At 34.7% G+C, this 12,827-nt stretch overlaps 4 protein-coding genes across 8 annotated transcripts; 1 reads left to right on the top strand and 3 right to left on the bottom strand.

The window, feature by feature from the left end:
- The first annotated feature begins 2,328 nt into the window (after positions 1-2,328).
- Positions 2,329-3,470, top strand: LOC17891546 (putative F-box protein At3g21130). The gene has a single exon (XM_006299764.2). The coding sequence runs from the start codon at positions 2,376-2,378 to the stop codon at positions 3,468-3,470; it is 1,095 nt and encodes a 364-aa protein (XP_006299826.1). The 5' UTR covers positions 2,329-2,375.
- A 492-nt stretch (positions 3,471-3,962) lies between these two features.
- On the bottom strand, positions 3,963-5,921 carry LOC17892805 (F-box/kelch-repeat protein At3g24760). Of its 3 annotated transcripts, none has more exons than XM_006297633.2 (2): positions 4,618-5,921; positions 3,963-4,252 (listed from the first exon to the last, which is right to left on the bottom strand). In XM_006297633.2, the coding sequence occupies exon 1, from the start codon at positions 5,803-5,805 to the stop codon at positions 4,639-4,641; it is 1,167 nt and encodes a 388-aa protein (XP_006297695.2). In that variant the 5' UTR covers positions 5,806-5,921; the 3' UTR covers positions 3,963-4,252; positions 4,618-4,638. The 3 variants fall into 3 exon arrangements, with proteins under 3 accessions (XP_006297695.2, XP_023641684.1, XP_023641685.1); XM_023785916.1 differs by having other exon boundaries at positions 3,963-4,247; XM_023785917.1 differs by having other exon boundaries at positions 3,963-4,212.
- A 1,311-nt stretch (positions 5,922-7,232) lies between these two features.
- On the bottom strand, positions 7,233-8,664 carry LOC17892198. The gene is made up of 5 exons (XM_006299639.2): positions 8,590-8,664; positions 8,395-8,491; positions 7,859-8,262; positions 7,509-7,773; positions 7,233-7,369 (listed from the first exon to the last, which is right to left on the bottom strand). The coding sequence occupies exons 1-5, from the start codon at positions 8,593-8,595 to the stop codon at positions 7,350-7,352; spliced, it is 792 nt and encodes a 263-aa protein (XP_006299701.2). The 5' UTR covers positions 8,596-8,664; the 3' UTR covers positions 7,233-7,349.
- Positions 8,665-9,968: 1,304 nt separating this feature from the next.
- Positions 9,969-12,549, bottom strand: LOC17891896. Of its 3 annotated transcripts, none has more exons than XM_023785993.1 (3): positions 12,374-12,549; positions 11,607-11,804; positions 9,969-11,345 (listed from the first exon to the last, which is right to left on the bottom strand). In XM_023785993.1, exon 3 carries the CDS (start codon positions 11,324-11,326, stop codon positions 10,265-10,267), a length of 1,062 nt encoding a protein of 353 aa, XP_023641761.1. In that variant the 5' UTR covers positions 11,327-11,345; positions 11,607-11,804; positions 12,374-12,549; the 3' UTR covers positions 9,969-10,264. The 3 variants fall into 3 exon arrangements, with proteins under 3 accessions (XP_023641761.1, XP_006298027.1, XP_023641760.1); XM_006297965.2 differs by having other exon boundaries at positions 9,969-10,174; positions 10,250-11,804; positions 12,374-12,548; XM_023785992.1 differs by having other exon boundaries at positions 9,969-11,804.
- Positions 12,550-12,827: the final 278 nt, after the last annotated feature.

The following is a 12,827-nucleotide window of genomic DNA, read 5'->3' as shown; positions in this document are numbered from 1 at the left end:
TAAGTTTTGGATAACCGGTTGAAAAAAAAAAATTGGTAGTTATATTTAATTCTTAAAATCTCAAAATATTGAACAAAATTCAACTTTGGGACGTATAAATCTCTACTTTTGGACGATTATATGAAATTTCACATATATTAAAATTATATTTGGTTACATGTAAATGGTGTTATTTATTAAAAAATATATAAACTTATAGGAATGGATACGAGACAGGAGAATTTAATTCGAAACAAACATTATCTGAATTATTTCTCATAAAAAAAACAAAACATGATTAGATATAATTGTTATGAGTCACGGTCATAAAGTTAAATTCACTTTCAACTTTCAAATATAAAACTACGAGTACGATACGGGGACATGTAATTTAAATTGCTAAATTTAATTTCCACTTTCCTATTTATTTCAAATATTTAGACATGAAATGACAGGTACAAGAAGATAACGTATACTTTGGATAACAAAACTATGATAAATCCATGTTTAAAAAAAATAGAAATACCTAAATCTTTAGAAAACAAAAAGGCTAAAACATGAATTTTTGAATTGAAGAAAGTAATGAGAAATAAAGATGAAACTGAAAGATCAATAAAATTAAAAGTCGAACAAGGATTGTGTATGCTAGGATTACAGACAATGCCTTGTGAATGAAAATGGTGGGAGCATGTGACTTAGATTGATAATTAGATTTGTATTAGTTTGATAAAAATAAATATTTAAACGAGGAATACGGGTATCCCGTCTAAATGTTTTACCAAGTTTCTTATAATACACATTGGCAAATGATTATGTTTTAAAAAGAAACGATTATGGGACAGAAATTTTATGACATATAGAAGACGGGACGGGGCGGGGTGGGACGGGACGGGGCGGGGTGGGACGGGACGGGTCAGGACGAGACGGAAAGGGACAGGACGGGTTTTCCATTCTAAACTACACTTAAAACAATTCAAACTAAAGTCAAATCCAAATCCGATTTAACATCTCTAAGCAAACAGTTAGAAATGTTTTGATTAGTTTAAAAAATAAACATGTAATATCACTTACCATTTTTATTTAAATATTTTTAAAATTGTAATTTAAAAATTTTATTATGTAATACAATATCTATATTTTACAACTGTATGTCTATATATATTTTATCAAATAAACTCATATAACAAAATTTTACCAAAACAGCATCTACTTAAAATCGTAATTTTGTAAAAATAACTCCGCACGTACGTGCGGGTCCATCACTAGTATATATATATATGGGGTCACGTACGTATAGGGCTTCCACTACACTCCAACCAAACCAAACCAAAACAAAAACATTTTTCTTCGCAATTATTTTACAATGATGGCATGTGATGTGAAACAGAAAAAAAGTAAGATGTTTTATGAAATTTTGTACCAAGAAAATGAATTTAAAAGATTTTGCATTGATATTATTTTTTTTCTCTAGATTATAGAGTCGTCTTGGCTTTATTCTCGACAACGATGCTTCATCAGAAAAAAATTATTGATATATATATATATATATATATTTTATAAAATTAGCTATGTATATAATAATGTTGGCTTTGAAGTAACATAAAACTTATATATACCATTCTTTTTATGAAGTAATAACTTGAATATGCAATCATTTATATAGGAAGACTCTGCAAGTAAGAAACAAAACGTCCATGAATATTTATAATCATGTTAAGGATAAAGTTTGTAAACACAAACTTTTGTATCTTGCCCAACTGGTTGAATGAGAGAAATTGAAAAGATGGACAACTTTTTTTTTTCCCCCTTTGGTGCTTTATCTTTGTGTAAAGCTTTGCATGATCGGTATGAAGTTTATCAATTAAAGTTTTGGACCAATTACATATATATACATACATATGATATAAGTGTTATTGAATTTTTTTAGTGACTAGTTTAACAATTGAAAACATATGTTATTGCATGTTCATGACCATTCCAGTTTTGTATCCCTAAAAGAATAACCAGTTCGTTTTGACCCATGCTCTTATAATTTAATCGCAGCCAGCAATTAAAAAATAAAAAGATAAATTTTTAAATTTATTTTATCTTTTTAATATAAGTGAATTCATTTATAAAATTTGTAATTTATTTTCAACAAGTTTTTTTCTTTAAATTCAAAAATACAAAAATTATAAAATTTATCACATTCATTTTATATAGATAAAATTTATTCAACGTATATTTTCTAGTATCTTAATTCTTAAGTTTATAACAATTAAAATTTTAAGTCTTTATAGAAGTTTTACTCAATGAACCGATGAATCTTAATGGCCCTAAAACCTTTCGTCTCCTTAAGTATTCAACCCTTTGTTTTTTTTTTCATTGGAAAGTCCTAGTCGCTTGCTTCAAGCACAATGTATCTCCCGGAAGAACTGGTAATGGAGATACTCTCTAGGGTTCAGTTGCCTTCTTTGGCACGACTACGATGGGCATCCAAAAGATGGAACACGCTGATAAAAGATAAGATACTGTCTCAGTTTATCATGGTTGTTGGTTCTAAGGTCAATTTAGTGAGCTTTGATCTCCATGGAATCCACAAGAACGTTGCTCCATCTGCAAAGGTAACAAGTCAATTTAGCCTAAAAGATTCTAACTCTTCGGAAGAAGTCGATATATGTAACGTCTTTCACTGCGACGGCTTGTTGCTATGCACCACCAAAGACAATAGACTTGTGGTTTGGAATCCGTGTTCACGTGAAACCAGGTGGATTCAAGCCCGACCCGGAAACTCCTACAAAAAGACAGATATGTTTTCTCTTGGTTACGATAACAAATCCTCTTGTTACAAAATCGTGTGGATGTATAATACTTACTGTGATACTTTTCAGTATATTTATAAGTACCACGTCTATGACTTTACCACGAATTCGTGGAGGTATGTTGATTGGAATACTGGCTGGTTAATACGACCGTGGCTAGCTCAAGGACAGGATCTCCCTCGGAAGATCAGACGTGGCATGTATGTGAAGGGAAATACTTATTGGCTAGCTCAAGGACGGGATCATCCTTTGTTACTAAGTTTTGATTTTTCGAGTGAGAAGCTCCAATGTCTGTCTCTTCCCGAAGATATTGGTTCTTGTGATGTGAGGGCTTTATCAGTGACCAGACAAGAGCAACAACTTTGTCTGCTAGCTACTTATGGCAAAGATAATATTGTATGGATGGCAACTAAGATTGAGAGTACTAGAGCATTGTCATGGAAGAAGTTGCTAATAGCGACGGCAGCTCCTGCTCCCTATCTTCGTGAGTTTGATACTGGGGTAAGTTTCTTGGCGGACCGGGAGAAGAAAGTCATATTGTTGTATAACTCTACGTTTAACAACAACATACACATTTTGGGAGAGGATACATACATAGAAGTGAAGCATCATGGTGCAGCAGAAGCTACACAAAATTTTCACACTGGATTTCTCCTCGGCTATGTTCCAAGTCTCGTTCAAATCCAATAAGCTATCTAGTTATTTGGTGTAGGCTTAAGGCATCCACCAAACACCTGACTTGTAATTGTCACACTATGCAACTATGCATTCTATATCTATCATCAAACTCTTGATATTTGTATAGCTGGCTATTTTATAACTTGTTTCCAAAACTTTCATCTCTACCTCTTACAACCCTAAATCCTATGAAAGCCCAATTCGGTTTTAATAGATGACGAAGAAGCAAAGCACTGTAACGTATATCTTCAGGAGGATTCGCGAGATAGGTTCCAGTGTTAGCTCTGGCACCATTGCGATCAACATCCAGATGGCAATCTTGTTAAGAAGCACTATATCTATCAACATTTTCAATATATGTTCACCCTCGTTGTCATTTGGTTCCATACCAAAAAGACAACAACAATACTTGATATAGCTCACTAGAACGTATTAGCTTGCTTTGGTTGAAGAGATTATGAAGACACACACACTTATACCCAAAAAACCAGCAATACTTAATAATTCAGTAAATATGTTTATGTATGTAAATGATTCAGTAGAATATACATATATGTATATGGAATCGTCTGAGTATCTTATTCTAAAACAAATAAAACAGTAGAAACACAGAAAATATAAACATTTTGAACGAAGAGTTCGAATCCAGTTTACACCTAATTACAGGTAAATGATTACCATGATAAATTGATAACCATCTTTTACCACACCCCATTATTGTTCTTCTCCCTTCATCTCCACTTTACAGCATACGCTACCAAGTTACGAGGTACGAAGTCATTAGTACACCTAAACTGTACCAAGAACACTAAGATATATCAATGTTTGCCTTCTTTGGCTCAAGAGATTGTGACCACACACACTCACTTATATATAGGCTAGTATATCATAAATTTTAAGATAGGAATTGGATTCTAAATAGCTGTCCTGCAGCGCGAAGATTCATATGTATTCGGTTTCTGAATCTCTCTATCTAAGGCCTAGTGACACTAACACAGAATGTTCATTGTTATTGCACTATCACCAAAACAACAAAGGTTTATCCAAGTGACATTTTCATCTAATACCAGTGAAATCTTCTACTAAAAAGTAGCCATTACAATGATTGTCAATCTTGTGTAATTCAATCAAATAAGAGATAAGGTGTGGATGAACATACCAGTGGCATAAGTAAGCAAACTCAAATGCGGATCAAACCACCAATCTGAGCTTCCTCGGGGTGGAAAACATCGCTAATATCTACCGTTGAGCAGAAACTAACAACTTTATGAAACTTATTAACCGGAGAAGGCAAACGAGGCACTCTTCTCCAACTAGACTTCCCATTCTCACCACCACCAATCTCACATACACAAGCTGGAAACTTCTTGTGACAATCATCATTAAACACATAAACAAGATTCCCAGAGCCAACACATTTCAAAGACCTAAACTTGTTACTATCTTCTTCCTCCTCATCTTCATTATCAACTAATCCAAACAACAAATCCTCAGGCATAACCGCGATTTCGCTAAACTCCATCGAACCTTCTTCGATCCTCCAGAGAATAAACGAGAAACCACACATTCCACCAAGAACAAGCATATCATTACACGAATTTAAGAACGCAAACGAGAGTCCAGGTGGTTTAAGCGTTTGAACATCACTCCACGTATAAGAATCCAAGCAAAACGACGAGATGAAATACGAATAGTTATCGAAAACATAGAATCTTCTCCTGAACAAAGCCGAAGTTAGAGTTTGGTGATCCTGACCAGATCTGAAATCAGCAGGGAGTGGTGAACAAAGCTCCCACGAATCAAGAACCGGATCGTAGACTTGTACAGCTAATCTCTCCTCGATATCGACTAATCCACCGATTCGCGAAGAACCACCGACGAGGATTAACTTGGAGTAGCCAGAACGAGTCGTGAACACGCTCAACAGAGGGTTAATTCTGGGAAATCGAACAGGGGAAGTGAATCGCCAATTAGGTTTGAGAATCGGAGAGAACGAGAACCGAGGAGCGGTGGTGAAGAGGAATCGATTAGATCCGACGAGATGATCGGAGGAAGAGGAGGAGGAAGGGAGACGGAGCCAAGCGTCGGAGAGAGGATCGAAAGCGAAGGATTGGTTATGGAAAGAGCAAGTGTTGTGGATACCGAAGAGGAAGAGCCATGGTGATGAAGAAGAAGGAGAAGGAGAAGGAGATGGAGGAAGAGAGGTTATGATTGAACGCCATAGCTTGGAGACGAGAGTGAAACGGACTAAGGAAGGGATTGGGAGATGAGAGAGGATTGATTCGGTTACGTCGATGTTTAGTGAGTTGAAGGTTGATGATTCGATTTCTGGATTGTTGTCTGACATTTTTGTTGGTTTTTTGAGGTCTGTGTTGACGAAGAAGAAGAAGAAGAAGAAGAAGAAGAAGAAGACAGAGAGCGTGAAAAGTGCGACGATGGAGAACGTGTGACCGAGAATTTTGGAAATGAAATTGAAAAGTACGGTTTCTATTAAATAATTCTAAAAATAAATTAAGTTTTGATTTTATTTTTAAAAAATTATAATTTTCAAATATTACTTTTTACCGTTGAGTTTAATGATTAACAATATATCACTAATGATGTGTATTTAAATTATGTAATTTTTGATGTAATACATATTTGTATCTAATTTTATAATAAACATGAGAATTAGATGTTTTTAAAAAAGATTTAATTATTAATTTATTTAGGAAGAAAAACCAATGTATTTTAATTATGCTAGCTTTAGAAGTTTATGATATTTGAATCACACAAACCAAAACCGAAACACAAGTTTTTTTACGAATTTACCAAATATACTCCCAATAAAAAATTTATCATATATTTTTATTTATTTATATTAACTTATGAAAATTAAATCATAGAAAGTTTCTATTCCGTAGTTAGTGTAAATGTAAAACCAAAAATTTTAATTAGGAAATGTCTATGGGACCATATGTGTTGGTTGAGGATTTTATACTGACTAGTGACTACATGTGGTGGTTGAAAGAGAGGCAACTTAACATGTTTGGAGGTTTATACTTTAGGATGATCTCACAACCTTAGTATAATCCAAAAGTGTAACATATCCATGAATGTTTATGCAAATTCTTTTAGTAGTTCTATAGGTCAATGATTTTTTTTAAACCTTTCCGCAACCACTGAAACTAGGGTGTTATAAAAAAACGGTTAACTTTTGAAATTCGTTTGAATCATCATTATAGATACTAAAGTTGTCGTCATCTACTTAAGTTATGTTCTAAGATGAACATCAAGGTTAAAAAAAACAAATATTTTTTTTTTCTCGATTCATTTTCTTGAGAATTTAGATTTTCCGTCTTTAGAAATTTAAATAATTATTTAGATACTTGTGAATTGTTAGAATTGTTATTACCTTTTCTTGTACTCGAAATAATCTTTGTTTTTAAAGCTCAAACTCTATACCATTTTATTTTTTTCCAGTAATATCGTAAACCAAATAATACTATGTTTAATTTTCTACTACCACTATTTTAAACTATAGCCAAATTATTTTTTTAGGACTGAATATTTTACCTAAACATCCACTATTAAAAAAAAAAAAAAATCTTCAACACTAATGATTTATTATGTTTTTTTCTCTAATGTTGTTTACTGTTTAGTATGTAAGGTTGCACCATCCAGTATATCAGATTAATTTTTAGAGCTAAAAAGGAAAATAATTTATGTAAGTTGTATCTTATGAATTATTCAATTACATAATAACACAAAAGAAAATTGAAATCCATGAAAAACAATGCTATAAATTAATTACAAATGGCATTAGATTTTTTACTTGCAAAATTCGTCTAGGGATGAGAATCAATAGGTTGTCTTTGTCGTCGTCTTCATCCACCACACCTAACTTTCTCTTTATAACTCTAACACCACAACTGCAAAATCCAAAATATATAAAAGAACTTAGACAAATAAAATACAAAATATAATATACAATCAACATAGATTTCTATAAGCATTTAAAAACATGCTACTTTTTGTTAATACAACTGAATAATGTGGTCTTAGTCTTACATTCAGAATCAGTAGTGATCCAGTTTCCTTTCTTGGATCTGCATTGGTAGAGTGGCGTATGACCCAAGGAAACAAGGATTGCTGGTGAAGAAACTATAGAGATTTGGTCAGATGATGAAGAGTGTGTTGTGCAACTCTCACTACTCTCCCATCTCAAACTTATATTATTTGTTGATACACTACTCAATCTTTTTCTTGATTCTTCATCATTCACCTCTGATCTCATCATCTTCAACTTTTTTCTGTTTCTCAACTCCATCATTATCTGAAACATTTATATATGTTTTAAGTACTAACCCATCTGAGTTATCTAATGAGGTTTGAGCCAATGAAAGAGAAAAAAATATAACCTTAGGGGTGAAGAACTTGGCAGCTTTGTCGGATTTAGCTGCTGCTGCCCATTTGATGAGCTCCTTCATTCTTAAAAGTGTGGCCTTACCTTTGCTCGGTTCGCTTTTCGCCTTCTCTTCGTTGGTTTCTTGTTTCTCCGGTTCCAAGACTTTGATAGTCTTTTTCGGATCAAACCTTGTCGATGTCACTCCTTCTTCTCCTCCTCCTTGTGCTTTCATCTTTGCCATTGAGCGAACCAAATGTTCCCTTCTAAAGCTACTAACTCTTCTTAAATTCAGTGTGCTATAGAAACAAGCCTTTGCTACATCTTTTCTACACCATAGCCATATTCCTCTGTAACTCTTTTGGTTTCTATGTTTAGACCCTTTTGTAGATGATCTTCTTGTTCTATGATCTGTGTAATCTTGATCACATTTATCAAATGATTCTGTCAGACAACAAAATGGTTGCAAGAGTAGGAAAGCTATATAATAAGGTAAGATATATACTAAGTTAATTATAAACTATATGGATCAAGAAACAGTTTGTTACTTACTTGTTAGAGTTGTAGTTGGTTCATGATCAGAACAAGTGATTGAACTGGGCTCTGGTCTCCCTGGTTCCTTTCCCAACTTAAAGAGCCATTGAAAGATCTGATCAAAAACACACAAAGAATTAACTCTTTATAAATAAGGTCATTTGTGTTATGGACACATGTGAATGATATGGAACACATGTGACTATGACTAACCTCCATGTTCTGGCCGAAGAGATGCCTTTTTTTGATATAATATAGTATAGAGCTTGTGTGATTATTCGCTTCTGTACGTATTTTCTGGTGGGTCAAACGTAGATCTGTCCCAAATGTGTCAAACAGATTCTTCCTTACACATATAATTAGAGACTTTGGATCAGAAGATGAAGACAAGAAATGACTTGGGAAACTAAAGAAGATATAAGTGTTTTAAATAATTTGTTTGACTCAATCTAATTTGGGGTGTATAAGGAAACTCATGAACGTGGCATTGTACCAAAGTGGGTTTATATACATACACATGCTTCTTTGAGTTGTGGGTTCTAGCTCTACTTCGTATCAAGGCCTTGTTGCCATTACCCGCAGCCACACACTTGTAAGTGTAAGTCATTTAATTTTACATGGTCCCTCAAATTGAACTTTGTTTGAAAATTAGAAATTTCTAGAAGATTTAGAGCATTAGTACATGTGTATATAAGCTGCTTTGTACTTGTTGGGGATGGATTTCGACTAAAATATACTACCTAATCGTGGCTCGTATAGGCTTTAGATTTGTATGAAGTCACGCGGAGAGCCATCTTTCGCGTTATTAGGATCCGAAGTTAAAAGAAAGTAACACTAGTATATGAGAAACATGAGCCGAACTAGAAAATGTTCAAAATGTGCTACTCACCCAATTTTAATTTCCTAGTTCTTTCAATGGAGTACAAGATAGTCATGTTTAGGGTTGACCAAATTTCTTCACAAAAATACCGGATGTTGTCTGCTTAATCAAAGACTTATTCATATATAAACATTGTGAAGGGTATAGAAGAACATGCAAAGAGTCACATGGAACATTTTTTAGTAACAAATCATTACTAAAGAATTCAATACAATAATTGATACCTTACATAACTATTGTTTAATATACCTTTAGACGACATTCCCTATTAAAGTCATATCCTTGATAAGATCGATAGGACAAAACCTTGGGGTAGCTTTGGTTCTTGTTTGTGTTACATGAACTTGGGTTGAAAATGAAAGCAAAACTCAATTTATTTCAGTTAGTAATCTTGAGTGGGGAGTGTCACTCTACCTTTCGGTATCGATTTAAATTCCAACGCCGTTCGTCGAACTCTGCGAGATCGAACGTGTTATGGTTTATGCCCGCATGTAATAACGTGTGTACGTGGTTCCATATCAACCCTCTACATGCTTCAAGTACAACGATAGGCAATGATTTGGTGGCCCTATGTCACAATTATGGTATCTAACTTATGTCGTGGCTATGTCACACACGTATATTGTGGCTGGTTATATCACCTGACATTCGTAAAAATGTCTACGAACACATTTCCTAGAGAACAAACTTCATTGCAACCACAACCAAAAAGAAAAAAGGAAAAAGAAAAAACATTTTTTCCATGTGAAGCAAAAGACATTACATAGAAACCATACTTAGTATACAATGAGCGACACAACAACGAGGCTCATAATGACATTTACATAACACCAAACAATCCTAAGGCTCTCGGGTTTTCAGCAAAACCTTTCCCTTTGCATCGGCCTGGTTCTGACCCGAGAGAATATCGATGGGAACCTAAAGACAAAACCAGTTTCAGTAATCACAATAGGTTTCTACAACCAAAACCCAATGATTTATATTTAATTTTACCGGCCAATTCGGCTTTTATCGGGGATGATTTCCACTTGATCTAGGACGTCCAAATCTTCGTCTTCTTCTTGGCACAGGAGTAGAAGCATCGCCTGCATCGTTCTGCAAACGCAACTCTTCATCATCGTTGTTATTATGTTCATCTTGTAGACCCAATAGATTTTCCCCCCAAAGGTATCGTCTATCTGAAGAACGGCGATGATTCCTCCATGCCCTTGACCTGTGAGACCTTGATCCGCTACCACTGCCACTACCACTAGGACCTCCACTGTCAAGAGACCCAATCATTTGAAACAATACTAATGTGGTCCACAAGTCGCTCCCACCATTTCCTGCTTCCCTCTCACCTGGGAACCTATCTCCGTTTTCTATAACATAATCTCCTACTACAACAGCACCAGGCATGGCAGAACGGATTGCACTGACTATATCTCCATACTCCCTCTGGTTCTCAAGCCGCCTCCAAGCTCTCTCTCTTGATGGATCAGTGTCTGAAGGACGAGTTGTTGGGTGTGTCCTTCTGGCATGGCGGCGCAGATCCTGGTAGTTGCCAGTAAATGAGCAGGATTCTCGGGAGCAACTTCGGTTCTTAAGATCAAGATATGTTCTTACTTCTTCTACAACCTTCCATCCTAAAACAGTACCCCGGCAGAGTGGACATTTCAAATTTGTGAAATCTTCTGACTGTTCTTCGTCCTCCACTCTTCTCCTCCTCCTTAGCGATTCATAATCCCCAACAGAGCCTCGGTTACCAGAGCCACTGTGAAAATTGCTTCGACTGGTTGTACCATGCTCGTTTTGAGATTCATTATTAGTTTCCCTTGAAGCCAAGTTGGCCTCGGGAGTAGGGTCATTTGGGGATTCAGAATGCAGTTTCTTAAACCTGTCGAGGCAATTGGAATGTCGGTAACTGGTATCACAGATGTAGGACCTGCAACCTTTGTCATGAGAGCTGCACAGCAGTAGAACAGCATTATGTGGGTGATCCATGCAAACAGGACATGAAACCTCATCCAGTTCTTTGTGAAGAGCATGAACATCTGACTCGGTACTTAATTTTCGCTTTACACCAGCCATCTTGTAAGCACTGTGTAAGCTACTCAAGCATCGAGAGAGTTAGAAACGCTTATCGAGTTTCAAAAAATACTATTTTTTTCTCAAAAAGGAAATATATCAAGGCAAAAACCATTGTTTTTCTCAAATCAACCGTGAAACCGAGAAAACAAATCAAGAACAAATGAAGGTCAAAACCGTATGTACACCACATATAACTCTCATGTCACATCACCAAAAACAGAAGCTATAGATATCTTATACTGAGTCATGGTCATGAAACTAGCACAAAAATGAAGCTTACCGCAGGGGAGCAATCCTATCAGCAGCCTGTTGGAAAAATCTACTTTCTTACTAATTGAGCGCTGAACTTTAAACTTTAAGATGCAGATCAAATGAAGCAAACAGTATCAAACAGAAGATCCTTCAGGAATCTGAATGACACCAAATTCAGCATAAACAACTAAAACCACTATTCAGGGCAACCCAAATGTCCTTAAACCTGCACAACAATTCCAACAAAAAAAGAGAAGTAGCCATCAAAATTCAAGAAAACTAATGCATACCATTACTGCTTCATATAAACCACAGTTCCAGGTATAGTCATCATCATGCAACCCTAGTGTGCATCATCATTATAGAAGTCATATAAACATGAAACGCCAGAGAAATGTTAAAACTACAAAACCCAAACCCGAGATTTTATACAAATCTACATCATCAGTTCAATACAAAAACCATAGATTAAGACAGTTTTTGGCTTTTCAATAACAAACTTTCAACTTTAATTTCCCAAAGTTCAACAACAACAACAATCATAAGTAAACATCTGGAATCTAATCAGAAAAATTCAGATTCTTTTCTATAAATTAACAACCCTAAACCCAAATCAAAAACACCCAAATCTTCAAAATCCACAATTTTTCAACGACGGCAAATATAACAATCCTCATACCCATATCAATCAAAATTTTCAGAAAAAAAGGTTAACACAAAATTAATCAATCGATCCATCAAAACAAGATCAAATAAAATCGGGTAAGAAATTAAACATAAGACGAGGAAAATTACAAATTGGAAATTTTATTAGGAGTATGTTCTCGTCTCCCAAGGATTCGACTTGGGTTGATCAAGCTTTTGAATCGATCTCTCTCTCTAATGGAGAGATTGGGATTGGTGAACGATGCTGAGATTTATTAGGAAACTGGGTTAGGCGAAACAAAGGAGAATCGATGATTTTCTCACTTATTTATTATTATTATGGTTTATCACAATAACATCGCACTTGCGTATTTATATTTCTAAAACATTATTTATTTTCCTACCTTATTTAAATTCTAGAAACTGTCTTTGTTTTTTTGTTTTTTTTTTTCAAAATGAACCGTCCAAGTGAAGTAATTTTGCAAATTTAACCTCTAGTTAAAACAAATACATGTTAAACCCACAAAATCGAAATTAAATCAGTGCTACAACCCTTCATATATATTTTTGAATATGTTTTTTAAGATATATACTGGATTTTTTT

The sequence above is a fragment of the Capsella rubella genome, unplaced genomic scaffold, assembly GCF_000375325.1.
Source record: "Capsella rubella cultivar Monte Gargano unplaced genomic scaffold, Caprub1_0 scaffold_3, whole genome shotgun sequence".
Taxonomy (NCBI): Eukaryota; Viridiplantae; Streptophyta; class Magnoliopsida; order Brassicales; family Brassicaceae; genus Capsella; species Capsella rubella.
This window is presented reverse-complemented; position numbering and strand designations above follow the sequence as displayed.

What these genes read in the sequence shown, in the direction of transcription:
- LOC17891546 (XM_006299764.2), top strand. Translation starts at nt 2,376, where the DNA reads ATGTATCTCCCGGAAGAACTGGTAATGGAGATACTCTCTAGGGTTCAG.
- LOC17892805 (XM_006297633.2), bottom strand. Translation starts at nt 5,805, where the DNA reads ATGTCAGACAACAATCCAGAAATCGAATCATCAACCTTCAACTCACTA.
- LOC17892198 (XM_006299639.2), bottom strand. An exon ending in CCAAGTTCTTCACCCCTAAG is followed by an intron (nt 7,774 to 7,858) that starts GTTATATTTTTT and finishes TAAATGTTTCAG; the next exon opens with ATAATGATGGAGTTGAGAAA. An exon ending in GATCACTACTGATTCTGAAT is followed by an intron (nt 7,370 to 7,508) that starts GTAAGACTAAGA and finishes TGGATTTTGCAG; the next exon opens with TTGTGGTGTTAGAGTTATAA.
- LOC17891896 (XM_023785992.1), bottom strand. Translation starts at nt 11,326, where the DNA reads ATGGCTGGTGTAAAGCGAAAATTAAGTACCGAGTCAGATGTTCATGCT.